Genomic DNA, 16583 nt, shown 5'->3' on the forward strand with positions numbered 1-16583 from the left:
TCTTTTTTTTTTTTTTTGAGACGGAGTCTCGCTCTGTCGCCCAGGCTGGGGTGCAGTGGCGTGATCTCGGCTCACTGCAAGCTCCGCCTCCCGGGTTCCCGCCATTCTCCTGCCTCAGCCTCCCGAGTAGCTGGGACCACAGGCGCCCGTTACCACGCCCGGCTAGTTTTTTGTAGTTTTTAGTAGAGACGGGGTTTCACCGTGTTAGCCAGGATGGTCTCGATCTCCTGACCTCGTGATCCGCCGTCTCGGCCTCCCAAAGTGCTGGGATTACAGGTTTGAGCCACCGCGCCCGGCCAAAAAAAAGGGCTCACTACACAGAACTAAAACCACATATGGTAAATATAAAAATAGTAGTATTCTACAAAGCTAAAAATATAACTCAGTGAAACAGTGTATCAGGATTGTCAATACACTTGTCATTAAACACAGAACCTACAATTCTCATACTTTGTATTACAGAAAATTGCAAAAAAACCTATTTAATGAAACGTAAGAAACAGATATGCATAAAAATAATGAAAACATGGCCTGAACATATTTCACGGTACAATCTATTTAACAGCATCCATTTGAATTGAGCTTCAAATAATATATATCAACACCTTTACAAAAATGTTAATTAGAACCCTTCTTTCCCTCTCCTCATTTTTCCTTCTGATTAAGGAACTTAGTGTAACCCCAGCTCCCCTCCTCTTTACTCACTTCCATCATTGGGAGGTGGAGTGATTGACCAATGATAAGCTTGGGAAGAAGAACTAGGCATTCTGCCTCAGTTCTGCCATTCTTTTAGAAGCAAGCCTACCCACATAAACTATGCATTGTCCATTGCTGCCCCGTGCCATACATTGTCCTTCTGGACCCAATTTTGTCAGTAACCTGTTGCTACAGCCTGAACCGGGATCTTAAAGATAACTTTTTAGCCCTCACATTAAGCTACAGCCTTCAACTTGGCCATTTTCAATAATAAAAGTGATATTTTGACTGCCAAGTGTACTCTATTGGGAGCCTCTTGGAAAGCACAATGCCTAGCAACAGGTAACTCCCACTTTTAGGAACTTGTCCTGAGGAGCTAACCCTGAACAAGAAACACTCTCGTAAAAATGCACAAAAATGTTCACTTCTATACTACTAATAATAAACTGCCAAAATCTAGATACCCACATTGGGTATAAATCAACTGATAAATCCACACGACAGACTCTCATACAATCGTGAAAAGAATTACCTATAAAAACTGTATAATAGCATGGGGAAATGCTTTTAAAATAATGTCAGAATTAAAATGAAGGTAGAATGAAATCTAAAATTCTTTCCATGGCCTACATGTCCCTACCTGCCCTGATTCTTGACTTCCTTTTTGAAATGTTTCCACTGTTCTCCAGCTATCCTTGCTTTCATTCCATTTCATGGAGAAGCTAAGCTTCTGTACTCATTATTTACTGATGAGCTCCTTCTTATTTGTGTCTCTGCTTCCATGCCATCTCCTCCAGGAAGAAATATTTGATCACCCTATCTATCACATCCTACCCTATACTCTTTCCACTTCACCTTATTTTATGCTTTGTACTTATCACCATCTGACATTTTTGTTTATTTACTTGCCTTTCTATACCCAGCAGAATGTAGGTTCCATGAAAGTAAGGCCATGTCCCAGTATTTAGAGCAGTGCTTATCACACAGTAGGCCCTCAACAAATATTCACTTGAATGACAAATAAAGACATAATGTGTATAAATTAAACACATAAAATAATAGGTAAATTAAAAACATAAACATTATACAAAGAAGGAATTTTAGAGGGCAATATTAATTATGTGGCAATAATTTTAATGGGAAGAAGATCATGCCAAACCACACAGGCCATGAAGCCAGGGCTACATGTGTGCAACAGACGTGGCAACGGAGAATTAAGAAAGGTGGACTTCTGCTCCCAATCCCACTTCAGCCAGAGTAGTGCTGCTTGTTCCTTATTTTCTACATTGGGCATCCATCCAAATTTTGTCTAATAACTGGTTTCGTGGCTTTAAAATGTTTCAAAACAGCACATTAGTGCTTCATCAGTGTGAACGTACTGTTTAAGATGTAAGGACCAGAAAAGAAAAATCAATTAGTTGGATACAAATCATATAAAGAGAACTAGTTATGAAGGAGAAATTAGGAAGAAAAAAAGATTTAGGCCCCTACCCCGCACACACAAAAAAAGAGAACCACACCAAACTTTCCTAAAATGAAGGTATGGTAAAGAGCTAGAAATAACCACAAACCAAGCAAAATCAAACATAAAACAAAGGAAACAAAGAATATTCACATGTGCAATCTATACTGAAAGCTTTAAAATATGTACAGGTTGAGTCAGGTTGAGTGAGCTTCCTAAAACAAAAATCCAAGATCAGAAATGCTCCAAAATCTGAAACGTTTTGAGTGTTGACATGATGAAGATGACATCATTAACACTGCAGAAGTGCCTATGGATATATGGTGAAAGTGTGTGATGGACTTCGTGAAGAATTAGAGCCAGTGTGCATTCATAACAGAACAAGAAATCATGCCAGTTTATATTAGGTTGGTGCAAAAGTAATTATGGTTTTTGCCATCAAAAGCAATGGCAAAAACCGCAATTACTTTTGTACCAATCTAATAAAATCAAAGAGAGACTTCTAAGCAAAAACTCTGTTAATGAGGCAGATGACTCTGGAGGAACCATTTTAAAAATCCATCCAGCAGAATGCCCCCTTATCCCTAGAGGACCCACTTCCTGGTCCCTCCACTGCTTCTGATGTTTCTTAAAAAAAAAAAAAAAAAAAAAAAAGTAAAATACAGCATACAGTAACTTTTTCAAAGGTTTAAAACACAGCATCCTAAGTGGTGACTGAAAGCCTGCCATTTTCATTGTTGCTGTTTTTCAACAGCTGATACAGTTATTTGGGTGATGCTACTGTGCTGTTTGATTACCCTGAACACATTATTTTTTCAATGTCTTAATGGTATGTCCAATTTTTTTTTACTGTTAAGTAATTAGGTGTGAATAAGTACAGGAGAATAATTGTGTATTGGTAGCACTTAGATTCAGGAATCATGGCGATGCTGAACAACCAATGATTGTCCACATGGGTGGCTGAGATAGTGGTATCTTTGCTTTCTGAGGATTCAATGTACACAAACTTTGTTTAATGCACAAAATTACTTAAAAAATTACATAAAATTACCTTCAGGCAATGTGTATAAAGTGTATATGAAACATCAAAGACTTTCTTCTTTAGATTTGAGTCCTATCCCCAAGATACCTCATTATGAATATGCAAATATTCCAAAATCCAAAAATTTTAAATCTGAAACACTTCTGGCCCCAAACATTGTGGATAAGGAATACTCAACCTGCACTTACAAGTAAAATGTATTACCGAAAATTCAGTGCGCCATACCTGGCCAGAGTCTCCAGTACAATATTCAGTAATATCACACTCGTTCACAGCATCCCGGCATTCATACCCTCGTGGCTGAAACTGCAAATCAAAATTCAATATTAAGAGTTAGGATTATGTAATATTTCAGAGAGTTATTATAACATTCTTAGACTCACCAACAATGCCTATACTCTCACATAACTAACACCAAACTCTTTTTAAGAATTAGCAAGACAGAATATCCTACTGCAGAATAGAAACAAGGCCCAGATGCTACCGTCTATACTAAAGATGAATCATCAACCAAAGCTTTAAATGTTCAGATTTCAAAATCCACTGTCTCAGAGTACTATTTTCAGAAAACAATGTGATGGAAATCACCTAAAGAAGAAATTCTGGTTTGGCTTAAGACAAAATAGCAAAACACTACAAGATAAACATTTAAGATCGCTCTGAAAAATTCACATATATACCCAACCTTCATTGAATTACCTATTAGCATAGATATTAAACTTGCCTTTGCTACACATAGACAATCAAATTTTAATAAATTCATATGAATTACCTTTAGTAATACCAGGGAATGCCTATTGTATACAAAGCATTTTATTTGAGGAGGGTGTGGGTAAAAGGTGAAGGAAAGAGCCCATTACCCTCAAGCAATTTATAATCTAGTTGGGGACACGAAGCAAGGAGAAACTAAGCTAGGATCTTCTAAATACCATAAAGCATAATACCCTCTAATATTGAAAAAAATCATAAAATTATGTAATTCTATGGTTATAAGGAATATTAGAAGTTATATATATGAGAAAAGGGAAGATGACAATGACTTTTCAAAAATAACTGGTGGTCTCTGTGGATGGAAGACTGTGTATGTCCACACACACAAAAACTGTATATATACTCATATGAGTATGCATTCAGATGTTACTTTCCTATCTCACTTTCTTGCCTTTACAGGGGATTTTAAACCCAATGGGAAAATATGAGCACTAGCTTTTATGTTCAGGTCTAAAATAAATTAGGGTACGTTTTGAAGAAAAATGTTATAAGTAGGTCATATTATTAAAAAGACCACAGAAATTGTCCCTCCTCTATTTAACAATTTAATATGGATTTCATCTGTGTTAGTAGGGCAACTCTTTTGGAAGCAGTTTAGGTATATTTTCTTAATGAGGCATTGCAGGATAAGACAGTTGGTAGTGAATAATAGTAGAGATAAATGTTGCGGCTCACAGAATTTGAGATTTATCGATTCTATAAAACTGCCAGGCTAATATGTACACTGTACCCAAGAAATTTGTGACAAGCTATACAAATGCTCAGTGTACACACTGAGATATCTGGCTAATCTGTCAGTTAAAAGAAAGATGAAACTGTCAGAACACTCACAAGACATGAGGTGTTGTTACAGCAGGGCCCGTCGCTGCAGTGAGCCCCGTTGGAGAGGGAACATTTCTTACAGCACAACCCATAGCATTCCTAGAGAAAACACTTCACGTGAGTAAGCGAAGAGCCTTACCAGCTGGTCAGTCATTTTCTCTCCACACGTGGCATGCATATTCCAAATGAGTACATTTATACAATAGTAAGCAAATACTCTGGGAAATAATTAATTACTTTAAACAAGGATAGATTCCTTCCTGCAATACTTCTTAGCAAAGTAAGATTTTCTATGAAAGGATTTCAATACCAAAGAGAAAGCTTAATTTTTAGCAGGCAATTCTCCTCCAGTTAGCTCCACTACATTCTAATGCCCAATCTATTTTATAAAGATAAAAATAATACACAACACAGAAAGAATGTTTTATGATTTGGTAAAACTTAGATGAATATGAGCTATAAATTTTTAAGAGGTAGGGAATTCAATCAGAAGAATCCATTAGGTTTGCTCAGACAAGGCCATAAGGACATGACTAATTCTAACGTGCCTGAGCTGAATTAAGCACTAATCAGAGAGATGAGAAAGAAAGGCAGCAAGACCACAATCAATGAGCTGGCCTCTCACGCATGCTATATCTGTTTGCACCAAGCAAGATCTGTGCTGTAAGTATAGAAGGTTTCTTATACCTACCACATGAAAACCACAATCACACTCCTCCCCAGCTTCCACATATCCATTTCCACATTCCGTGGGCTCAAATAGCTAAGGAGATTAGGGAGAGAAGGGAAAAATTTTTCAATTTATCACAGAAAATCAGCACATCAACCAGGTCACATACAAGGGCCGTATAATCAGCTATCATGTGATATTCTTCTATGATCTGTTGTTATGGCATTTTATAAATGATGACTATGGGAAATACTGTTCATTTATTAATAGCACTTAAAAAATATATCTGAAATGGGGCGATATCTCTTGGGGGATTCTCTGGCCGTGGGCTCCAGAGATGACCTCTAGCATTAGAGTTACTTTTTATGGAGATAAGCTGTCAAGAGGAATAGATCACTTTTCATATTTGCTAATGGAGCTAAAATGCATTGCTAATAAGAATCACGGATATCTAATTTGCTGACTTGTCTCAAGACAGCTGAGAAGCCATAAAAACTGTCAAAAAGATAAATATGCTTCAGTCATAGCCAAACGTGGTATGTACAATCAAGTAAACGCAAGTAAACATAGGGGAAAAAATGTTGCTAGAAATCCAAGCCCATCATTCCACTGGAAAGAAATCCCAAGTGTCTGAAAGCATAAGACACATGTATGGATACATAGAAATCTCTCAGTCATTCCTAGGGCAATAGAAGAGTACAATTTCTAGAATAATCTAGTCTACTGGTGCCATGACCTTGCTTGCCAGATAAACTATATTATAGAGCAACCGTAAAGGTAGTTGACTGTTTATGAGAAGCATGCCTACTTCCCATTCCAGGGGCGGTGGGGAGGGGGACAGGATTTCTCTGGGCATAATCATCACACCTTAAAGGAAGGCTGGAGCAGCACATTACAACCCAAATGGTCTGAGCCCTGAATATGACAGGCAGAAATTGACTCCATCCGCAGCAGCTGAACACACCTCAAGGAAGGGTTGCCTTCCGCTAAATTCACCTGAGAAAGAACTGATCCTCCTTCCACTTCCAGGAAGGCAAAACTATTATGAAAAGCAAAGGTTTCCAGGCTACTTGGGTGGGACTCCCCTCGAGGAAATGTCCTATGAGTAAAATGAGCATTGCATATCTCTGTGTTATTTTGATCAGGAGGCAGGAGACATTGGAAAAGGGAAGGACTGACTAGAACATGGCCTGCACTTTATACCAGGCTCCCGTTCTTTCCTTCTTAGGACGCTGCCTCCATCCTGAGATGGGTCACTATCTAACCATGTGGAAAACATGGCAGTGGGGAAGATTCCCAAAGCACAGAAAATATGCACAGATATAGTGTAAAAATAATACACACACAACACATGCATATACATACATTCAAAATGCTTGGGGGAAAAAGTCACTTCTTTGATACATACATATAAACTATTCCACCGGAATCCACAGTTGTTTATTAACCATTGTACTAGGTAGTTTAAAAAGACATAATTCCGTATTTACTAACTTTTAAAACAGACAATTTATAGTTATTTTTATTTCATTTCCAACTTATTGGAATAATTTTCTCCTAACTCACAGACAATTTCAGAAATCCACTGACAGATCCTTACGCATATGCTAGAAACCTTAACCTTTCCAAACAAGTGAGAGTTGTTTCCTCAGGCATGATGCTTATAATTAGCTGGCAAGCTGCAAGGTGGGTAAAATTAGCCATGTACCATGCAATTCAAAAATGCCAGCAGCTCACATTAGTTCATTATTACTTATTTCATCCATTTTGAACACTTTGAAGCTTCTGGATTTCCGTTGCATTGAGATCAATGTTATGAAAGGCAGGCAACTGACTTTAACGATGTAAGGTCACTTTAAAAGTCCTGTTTCTTTTTCCACAGCCGTACTGAGATTTTACACACATGTCGGGCATCAAGCTACCATCTCCTGACTACGTAGTGTTGCTGAATTATGGGTTTAGGAATAAATTATCCTGTCAGTTACCACATTAGTTACTGATTTAAAAAAAAAGGTTAACATTATTTTGCTGCTCTCTCAATTTGCACAGTATTAAACATTTTGCATAGCAATGAGCTATATTTGACTCATGAAGTAGTATCTTAAAAAGAAATACGAAATTTGCCATGTTAGAATTTCTATACCATCTGCTAATTAGCATTGATCCTATCTTTTGCCTGCTGAGCGGCTTCGTTTCCAAACATGCTACTGCAGGTCTACAGCCCCGATTTATGCAAAAGCTTTGAAGCCAGTGAGTTTGAGACTTCCAGCTTTGCTGAAGTTTAGAGAAGTATGATGCATTTACCATATTCTATGTAATAGTCCTGAGGGGCTTGGGACATATACTATAATCCGTTAATACTTCTGCAGCAAGACTTATGAATATTTACCTTATGAGGTATAAATATTTTTCAGTTTAGAACAAGTTTTACTGTCAAATGTGTTTTCCACAAACATAAAAAACACTTCTGAAAATTTTCCATTTTCTGAATTAAGAATACGTGAATAAAGGAGTGTGACACTATATAGACAAAGTTTGATGAAATGCCAATTGACAATGTGGCCCTCCCCAGGTAAAGAGACAATGCATTATAAACACATACGTGTATTTATGGTAACCATAAATACCTTGGGTGATTTTTTGTCTGGCTGATATTTACAAGGAACTAATGTCCCAGGAGGACAAACCACTCAAAAAAGTCAAGAAATTAGTTAGGCCCTGACATGGTTTGGCTCTGGGTCCCCACTCAAATCCCACCTTGAGTTCTAATCTCCACTGTTGAGGGAGGAATCTACCTGACAGGAGGTGACTGAATCATGGAGGTGGTTTCCCCCATACAGTTCTCATGATAGTGAGTGAGTCTCACTAGAGCTGATGGTTTTAAAGTATGGCACTTCCTCAAGCTCTTTCTCTCTCTCCTGCCACCTTGTGAAGAAGGTGACTGCTTCCCCTTTACCTTCTACCATGATTGTAGGTTTCCCGAGGCCTCCCTAGCCATGTAGAACTGTGAGTCAATTAAAATTCTTTTGTCTGTAAATTACCCAGTCTGAGGTAGTATCTTTATAGCAGTGTGAAAATGGACTAATACTTGTCCCTAGAAAGAATGTCAAGGAGAAATGGAATTTTTATCAGAGAAATTGATTAAAATAATATTTTATCTTAATTTAACCCACCATCTCTTAGCAGCAGGGTGAAAACCTTAACAAGAAAATCTCAAAGATATTTTAATTGAAGGATTGTTTGCTTTTTGGAAGGGAGGACTTTTGAGTTCTAGCTAGCACTGAAAAACCAGAGACCAAGAACACTGAATCCATGGTTTTGTCATTAACTTAAACAGGACTCAATCTTTAACATGATAAGGACTTTTATAACTAAACATTAATCTGACTGACAAGAAACCTGCTTTCCAAGACAGGCATCTGATATCCAGCACTGTTCCATTATAAAACACTGGAGAAATAATACACTTTCTTAGTAAACTTTCTAAGTTACTAACCTTTGTTGGCCTGTTGAAAAGGCAGGCTCCACCCCCTCTCTGTAAAAAGTCTCTATACTCCAAAACGCTGCACTTTGAAAATTTTCGAGAATGGGACACCCTGAGGAGACAAAGAATCCGCTATGTAAATAATTTACCAAAAGCAATCATCAGAGAAGAAAATTAAAACCCCTAAATTGGAACAAAATGTTCACTTTGGATCCAAATGAATCTACACAAATTTTGACAAGGCATTTATGTTCAAATTGCCACTTAAGTATATGTGGTGGAGTTTGCAGAGATGGAAATTCAAAGAAAATCAAAGATTTGAGGGCTATGTTACAACCTCCTCAGCAGTCAAGCCCTTTTGTGACCAGGCTTGAAATGGTTTTTAAAAAGCTCATTACAAAACTTCTTCAAATAGGCTGTATTTTAAAGTTTGTTCATTTTTCTTTGCTATATCGCATTAAAGTCAAGCATTTTTTTTTTTTTTTGCCTCTGTTCTGAATAAAAGGAGCTCATGAACTTACTAGATTTTACATTGGAGGAGAGAGTTGTGAGGGCCAGTTTATTAAAGACTGTATCATGCAGGCCAACAATGCAATTTAGGTAAACAAGGAACCCCTAAAAAGCTGTATTAGATCATACATGTATATGTACATATGTTTTTAGTATGTATATGCACAGTGACAATAGAATTAGGGTATGCTCCCATGAATAATAGCTCTTTGTTCTCAATTTCAAATCTATTTGGTGATATTCATTATTAATCAGGAATAGAAAATGAGCTTCTCTGTGAATTACTTAATCAAATATAATACCTCTATGTAAGAACACAGGGGAATATTATACACATGGTTACGGTTAAACTGAATCACGCACACACACACCCCTATTCCTCAGGAATACAGTGTGTGATTGTAACAGTGCTTGAACTTGCGAGTGACAGGCCACTTATTCTAGGAAGCAATTCAATAATTTTATGCATTCTGATGTATGAAGGTAGTTTACAGAAGTAGGTAAAACCTGCCACTTTTGATAGGAACCTCTTAGAAAAACTATATAGAAATATATTCTTGGGAAAATATATATTTACTTTAAAACATTTTCTTATATCTCATTTAAAATATTTTATATATTTCATATATATTATAAAGAGACACTATAAAAAAACCCAGAGATTAATTTAGAAGACAGAAGACATCTCCCTATAGAGCCAATATTATAAGTGTTACCTTCTTATAGCAGTCCTCAGAAAAGCCTGGTTAAGCCATAAATTACTAAGCTATGGAGTAATAGTAAGGGAACCGTGGAAGCTAAGGGTTTCACGTTTAAACTCTATTTCTAGAAATGCATTCTAAAGTAGCAGGGATAATGGCCTACTGTGCAAACCTTCATGCCCACACTCCTCCCCAGGAGTTGGACTCCTAGGAGGGCTGGTAGAAGAAAACAATGGGACTCTGTCCAAGTAGGTCAGGGCCTTGAGCAACCAGGGCTCAGAGGAATGCAGGTAGGACCAGAAATGGTTGGTGTGTTGAGCAGGTGTCTGGCATGGCAAAGAAAGCAAAAGAGGCACACAGGTGAGTAAACCTCTCCCCTCTACTAGGAGTAGGTTATGGCTTAGGGGGCCTGGGGGCAGTGGCTCCCATGAGGCAGGGGTCCCTGGGAAAGAGGGCAATATTTCCAGGCCTTGGTTCATTGAATCAACAGCAGCTCTGGGGAAGCTGCTCTAGTTCCCAAAGTATTCACAAAAGAAAAGTGAGGGAATGTTCAAATGTCGATCACTAGAAGACTACCTGATTTAGACACGGTGAGTCTGTCTTAATTTTTAAAAAGTTTTATTGATTTATAAACAGTATAGTATAATTTTTATTACTGTAAACATATATATTTATGAGTTCTTTAAAATGTAAATTGATGACTAAATTGATTTCACTGACCGCTTCAGGTAGACAACCAGCTTTTAATCTAAGTGTACTAAAAAATTAATGCCTCCACTAAACTTAGAAGCCTTTAATCATGTGCTTCCTTTAAGGGTTAATAAGAAGTACAAGTTAATACATTTTACTTTTATCACCAACCTTAAATAAAAAATTAAAATATAAAGTGAATTAGCTCTTTCAGTTTAAAAATATCAGACAACTAATTATTGATTTTATATTGTGCTTAGCCTGAAAGACCAATACCCGAGAGACCTTGTTTCTAATTCTACGCAGCAATTTTACAAAAGGCATATATCAAATGCACGCATAATGAAAATTTACCCTGTTTCCTCCATGATGCAGCCGCCCCAGGATTCTGTGCAGTCACATTCTGGTCCAATAAAACAATAAAAGCAACAGAAGAAAAAGGAAACAAAGAAAGTCACATATTTAATTGGTATTATAACTCCTATAATAATTCTTTATTACCAATTCCATGTCAGTCAAATAGACAAGGAATGTGAAGTCTTACAGAACAAAATTTATTTCTTTTAAATCAATATTTCCTTATCCTTTCCAGAATTATAGGTTACTTCCTAAGAAAACAGCTGGCAAGAAATAAAACTGTGCCTCTCTTCATTATTTTTGTAACTCTGACAACTCAATTCGGTTCCTAGTTCCAACGTTTAGTGAAAAGTACGCTGGTCTACAAATCGGAAAGCCTAAATTCTAGCCCAAGTTCTGTCATATGAGAGAGTCCCACAGGCAAGTAACTTAGCATTTCCTGGGTCTCAGTGTTTCTGCCTCTAAAATGGGAATAACACCTGTTTGTCTATCTTCCAGAGTGGTTGTGGGGTTCACACTAGATGGTGTACCTATGTGCTCTCTGTGAATTATAAAGCTGTGTGGTACAAACACAACGGATCATCACTGAAGTTTTCTAACAGAGAATGCTCGTAGAGAAGAGAATTCAATTTGTAAGAGTTTATGTGAGGATGAACAAGAGACCTGAATGAACACTATGCTAAAAGGTTTAGTAAAAGAGAGCAATCTAAAACAGAAGTGTACATAATCACTTAAAAACATTTATTTATTTCTTTTTTTTTATTTTTTTATTTTTTTGAGACGGAGTCTCGCTCTGTCGCCCAGGCTGGAGTGCAGTGGCCGGATCTCAGCTCAGTGCAAGCTCCGCCTCCCGGGTTCACGCCATTCTCCTGCCTCAGCCTCCCAAGTAGCTGGGACTACAGGCGCCCGCCACCTCGCCCGGCTAGTTTTTTTTGTATTTTTTAGTAGACACGGGGTTTCACCGTGTTAGCCAGGATAGTCTTGATCTCCTGACCTCGTGATCCACCCGTCTCGGCCTCCCAAAGTGCTGGGATTACAGGCTTGAGCCACCGCGCCCGGCCTTAAAAACATTTATAACTTAACTTCGATACCAGAGACTGACATACTGATATTGTGATGGGCTCTGCTCTTCATTAATTTTTTCCTATTTCTCCTTTCTATACATCTCTCACTCTCTCTATATATATGTATATATCTCGACAGAGAGAGTGATATATATCGATGTATATATAGAGAGAGGTATATGCAAAGATAGGCTTCCAAATGGATTTTTAAAACTCAGTTTAGAACCAATGAAATAGCTACCTAAACAAACAAGTCACAAAAAAATAAAGAATTTTAGGAAGGAGGGAACTATGGCAGGCATTAGTAATGAACTCTACTTCTCACCCCATTTCACCATGCAACTCAGTAACACCTCTCAGCTGACTCTAGCACTGGCCTCTTTCCAGATCCAAGATTTCTAAACAAGGGCATAAACCTGGTCATACACCTTTCTGGTTTTAAGGTGAATATGCCAGATGGTGAAACTCTCAACACTTCCTTTAATGTGTACTAGGTGTTTCCTGGGAAAGCAAACAGTCTGAGCAAGATAGTCAATGGAAGTTTGCAGAGATCTGTGAAATGCCACCAGACACTTGTGATGACTATCTTAATGTACCCATAAAGGGAATTGAGAAGCCTGTGTATATATAATTTGTTTCAATTTTCCACAATATTATGCATTAATGAAAAAAGAATATAAAATACAGAATAATATTAAGGTAGATTTTGTCCTTTTCTTCTCTGGGGAGGTTGGGGTGACAAGTGAGACCTTTACTCCCAGTGTCTCATATTTTCAAAAAATATGAAGGGACTTTCACCTAATTTCTAGTTAAGTGAATAATATGAGTGAACACATTGGTCTCTCTTTTCACGGGATTGCATTAGGTTGTTGTCCGCTGCCACAAAAATGTATTAAAAATTATATTTTACCACTGCGTTGGTATAAAGATAAATACAATCTGGGTTGAATTTTATTCTGATTTTAAAAGAAATTAACATTTTTCATGGACCCTTCAAATTACTGTGAGCCCTAGACCCTTTGCCCACTAGAAAATTAGCTTTTTCTATCTACCTCTCATCTGATTAATGAAAAAGTCATACCTAAGGGTCACCAGCTATGTTTTTTACGGGTGGGATGTGTGGCCCTATTTGCTCTCCTTTTTGGACCTGCCTGGCCCACTAGAGGAGAATCCTATCCTCTAGCGCCTGTTTCCAGGCTTAAAAAGCCCTGGGGCAGGGTCTTCCCTTGCAAAGCCTTTTTCTCCAACTTTTCTGATGGGACTAGGTGGGTAACTTTCATTAGAGTTTAAAGATGAGCTCTCTTTGACTCTAGATCTAAGCTATTTCCCAATCCAAATGTGAACTTATTAAGCTTGTGATGGAGCTTAATCTAGCACCTTGTGTGTCTGCTCAGCTGCTAGAACCCCGAGCGTGAGAGTATTCCCTGCTCCCATCCCCGCATTCTGCAGTGTGAGAAAGAGCTGACTCATTCCCAGAGAAACTGTGTACGATTTTATGCATTTTGAAAGGGAAATTTTTACAACCTAAACAAATTAAAAATTACCTTAAGTTGCTTATTTTCTAAATATTTTAGAGGAAGGAGATATCCTACAATTAAACTATAATGACTGGAATGAAAAATATTTATTTACTGACTGGACATGCATTATACAGACAGAATGGCACATGAAAGTGAGTAAGAAGGTCAATGTACATACTTGGCTTTCTGCTAGAAGGTTCCCATTGGATTCCAAGGTTTTGAGCCAGGCTCTGCGATAATACTTGTGCCACTGCCATTGGAAGACCATACTGTTTTTCAGAGTTGAAAGTGTGTGGGAGACATTTGAGAGAGTGCACAAAGCTAGTTATTATTTCTTAATTGTTACCACAAATCTTCTCAGTTCCCTAAGAAGAGCCTGTCAGTATCTAAAGATGGCATATGCTACTTCACCCCTCCTCTTTACAACTGGGCCCAAGAAGCAGAAAGCCCCTCTTACTATGTGATATCTCTCAGAATTTGAAGCTCTCACATTGAAACATAAAATACAAGTCACAAAAGGCTGTGCTCCAATTCAACTTATACCAAACTAAGAATAAATTCAACTTACTAAAATATGTCAAGAGAGGTACCCACTAAATGGGCTACTGGGATAACCTGGTATAATATACTCCAATATTATTCCAGGCTAATTGTAGGCTACTGAGATAACCTGGTATAATATATTCCAGTATTGACAAGAGTTTAGATATAGTTGGGTATGCTTTTTTGGTGCTGTTACCAATTAAGAATTTCCTTTATAAAACTGAAAGTATTAAAATCGAAACAATGAGATTAAGGAAATAGGTGTTTGAGTTCATTCTACAGATAGGTAGGTAGAAGACATGAAAATGAAAACATATACATAGGGAGAAAAAAAGCTACAGTACTGATATCAGAAATCCTTTGATTTTAATGAGTTAAATTTAACATGGACAGAGGAGCATTATAACAAAAAAAAGTCAAGGAAGGATTAATAAGCTTATAAGAACTTAACATCTTCATCTATAGAGGCCTAAAAGTCTCTAGGCCAATCTTCAGCTGCATTTGCCTGATATATAGGAAAAATTGTCATTATGATACCAAAATACATCACTATGAACCAAAAGGACCACATTGGGTTCTATTTATTAATAACATAAGCCACTCATGCTACATTTGCCATGTCATCATTCTAAACAAGCACAAGAAAGGATGTAAACTGGGCCATAGGGAAAAAAGAGAACAAAGATGAAGCTCTACTTTAATTGGTAAAATTTACCTCATTCACACCAACTCCTCTTGTGCGAGAACAGACACCTCCAAAGTAACTCAGACTGCTTCTCTTATAGTGAAATGTCACCCGCCTTAAGAAAAAGCAGTGCTATGAGAAAACCAACGTGGTGGACCATCATTTCATACTCTCCCAAAATATGTCTACCCTCCTACATGGAACACCCCCAAAACATCCTCCTCCAAGAAATCAAAAACTGTATTCCAAATACCTTAAAATTTATGACATAATTACCTTTAAATTTGTTATGTTAAATAATTTCAATTGAGCAAGCACCAAGTACCTACTAAGCATCATGTAGTAGCACAGGAATTAAAAACACCAAGATAAACAGACACAGCTCTTGACTTTTTTCTAGTAGCGAATATCTAATAGTGATTAAAAGGAATTAATATTGCTGATTATTAAAAATTGCTGATTAAAGATTGAAAAAACAGGAAGTAAAGGGTAACGGTGGGAGAAAAAGAAGGAGTAGTTTGGTTGGTTTCATTCCAGGACAGAACCTTAGAGGACTATCTGAAAATAGCTTTGCCATGATTGAGGAAGAGAATAGCTTATTATATTAAAAAGAAAGTATGGAACCCCTTTTCCTTGGTAGTAGAAACTCAACTGAATGGTTCATCTAAAAGGACTACATTTGCTAGCCTCTCTTGTAGCTAGGTGTGGCCCATGTGACTACCACCTAGCAAATGATTTGTTCATGAAACAGACATGTGCAAGCTTTCAGGAAACTTGCTTTACAGCAGTCAGCTCGGCTAGAAGGAGTACCCTTTTGTCCTTCTCCCGACATGTCATGCCCGCTGCCAGTAATGAAGGCTGGAGGGCCAGACGGCATCCTAGACTGTGAGCTGACCTTCAGGATGGAAGTTATGGGCTCTAAAGGTAGATATTATGACTACAGAACCATCAGCACCCCAGCACCGGATATCCTAACTCCATGCTTCTTATCTAACAGACAAAGGAACCCACAGCAATCTTGTTCAAGTCACTATTTTCTGATATTTAACTTAACTGAACCAAAAAAGGGATAAGGACAAATGTCAGACCAAAGACTACAATAAAGGCTGAAATGAGTACATACGAGATGAGGTGCACAGCATCAGCATGCTGCCTAATGCGCTGCCGGTATTTTGAGAATTCATGGAGCATCTGTACAGGGTTGGTGGTGATGTCAATCTGATCCCTCTCAGTCCATGTCTCTACAGCCACCAGGACAACCCTGGTGTTGAGCTGCTCCTTGTAAATCTGAGGGTATACAACAGGACAGGTGCAGGAGGAAAACACTGGGTCAAACATGCACGATCAGTGAGTCAGAGTCAGTGGAAGGACAGGAAGGGGGAGGTGAGAGGAGAACATGGGGTCATCATTAGCCCGATATATAGAATCTTCTTTTCCTTTCTTTTTTCCAAGAGCAAAAATAAAGAAAGAACAATCACACAATTTGGTTTCAACTCTCCTACAGGGTTATTTTGATCCCAGAGCAATACATTCACCATCCTAGGGAGAGACAGTAAGGATTCTAAA

At 37.8% G+C, this 16583-nt stretch overlaps 1 protein-coding gene across 3 annotated transcripts in view; it reads right to left on the reverse strand.

Annotated features, from left to right (window-relative positions):
* Positions 1-16583, reverse strand: part of ADAM23 (ADAM metallopeptidase domain 23) — a 172160-nt gene that overhangs the window by 43757 nt on the left and 111820 nt on the right. For all 3 annotated transcript variants that reach the window (XM_050752825.1, XM_050752826.1, XM_050752828.1), the window contains exons 11-18: positions 16141-16304; positions 15048-15132; positions 13968-14058; positions 11203-11251; positions 8960-9059; positions 5485-5556; positions 4803-4892; positions 3426-3506 (exon numbers count right to left, since the gene is read on the reverse strand). In XM_050752825.1, coding sequence (XP_050608782.1) covers positions 3426-3506; positions 4803-4892; positions 5485-5556; positions 8960-9059; positions 11203-11251; positions 13968-14058; positions 15048-15132; positions 16141-16304 — 732 coding nt within the window. The remainder of the gene's footprint in view (positions 1-3425; positions 3507-4802; positions 4893-5484; positions 5557-8959; positions 9060-11202; positions 11252-13967; positions 14059-15047; positions 15133-16140; positions 16305-16583) is intronic.

This window comes from Macaca thibetana, chromosome 12 (assembly GCF_024542745.1).
Source record: "Macaca thibetana thibetana isolate TM-01 chromosome 12, ASM2454274v1, whole genome shotgun sequence".
Taxonomy (NCBI): Eukaryota; Metazoa; Chordata; class Mammalia; order Primates; family Cercopithecidae; genus Macaca; species Macaca thibetana.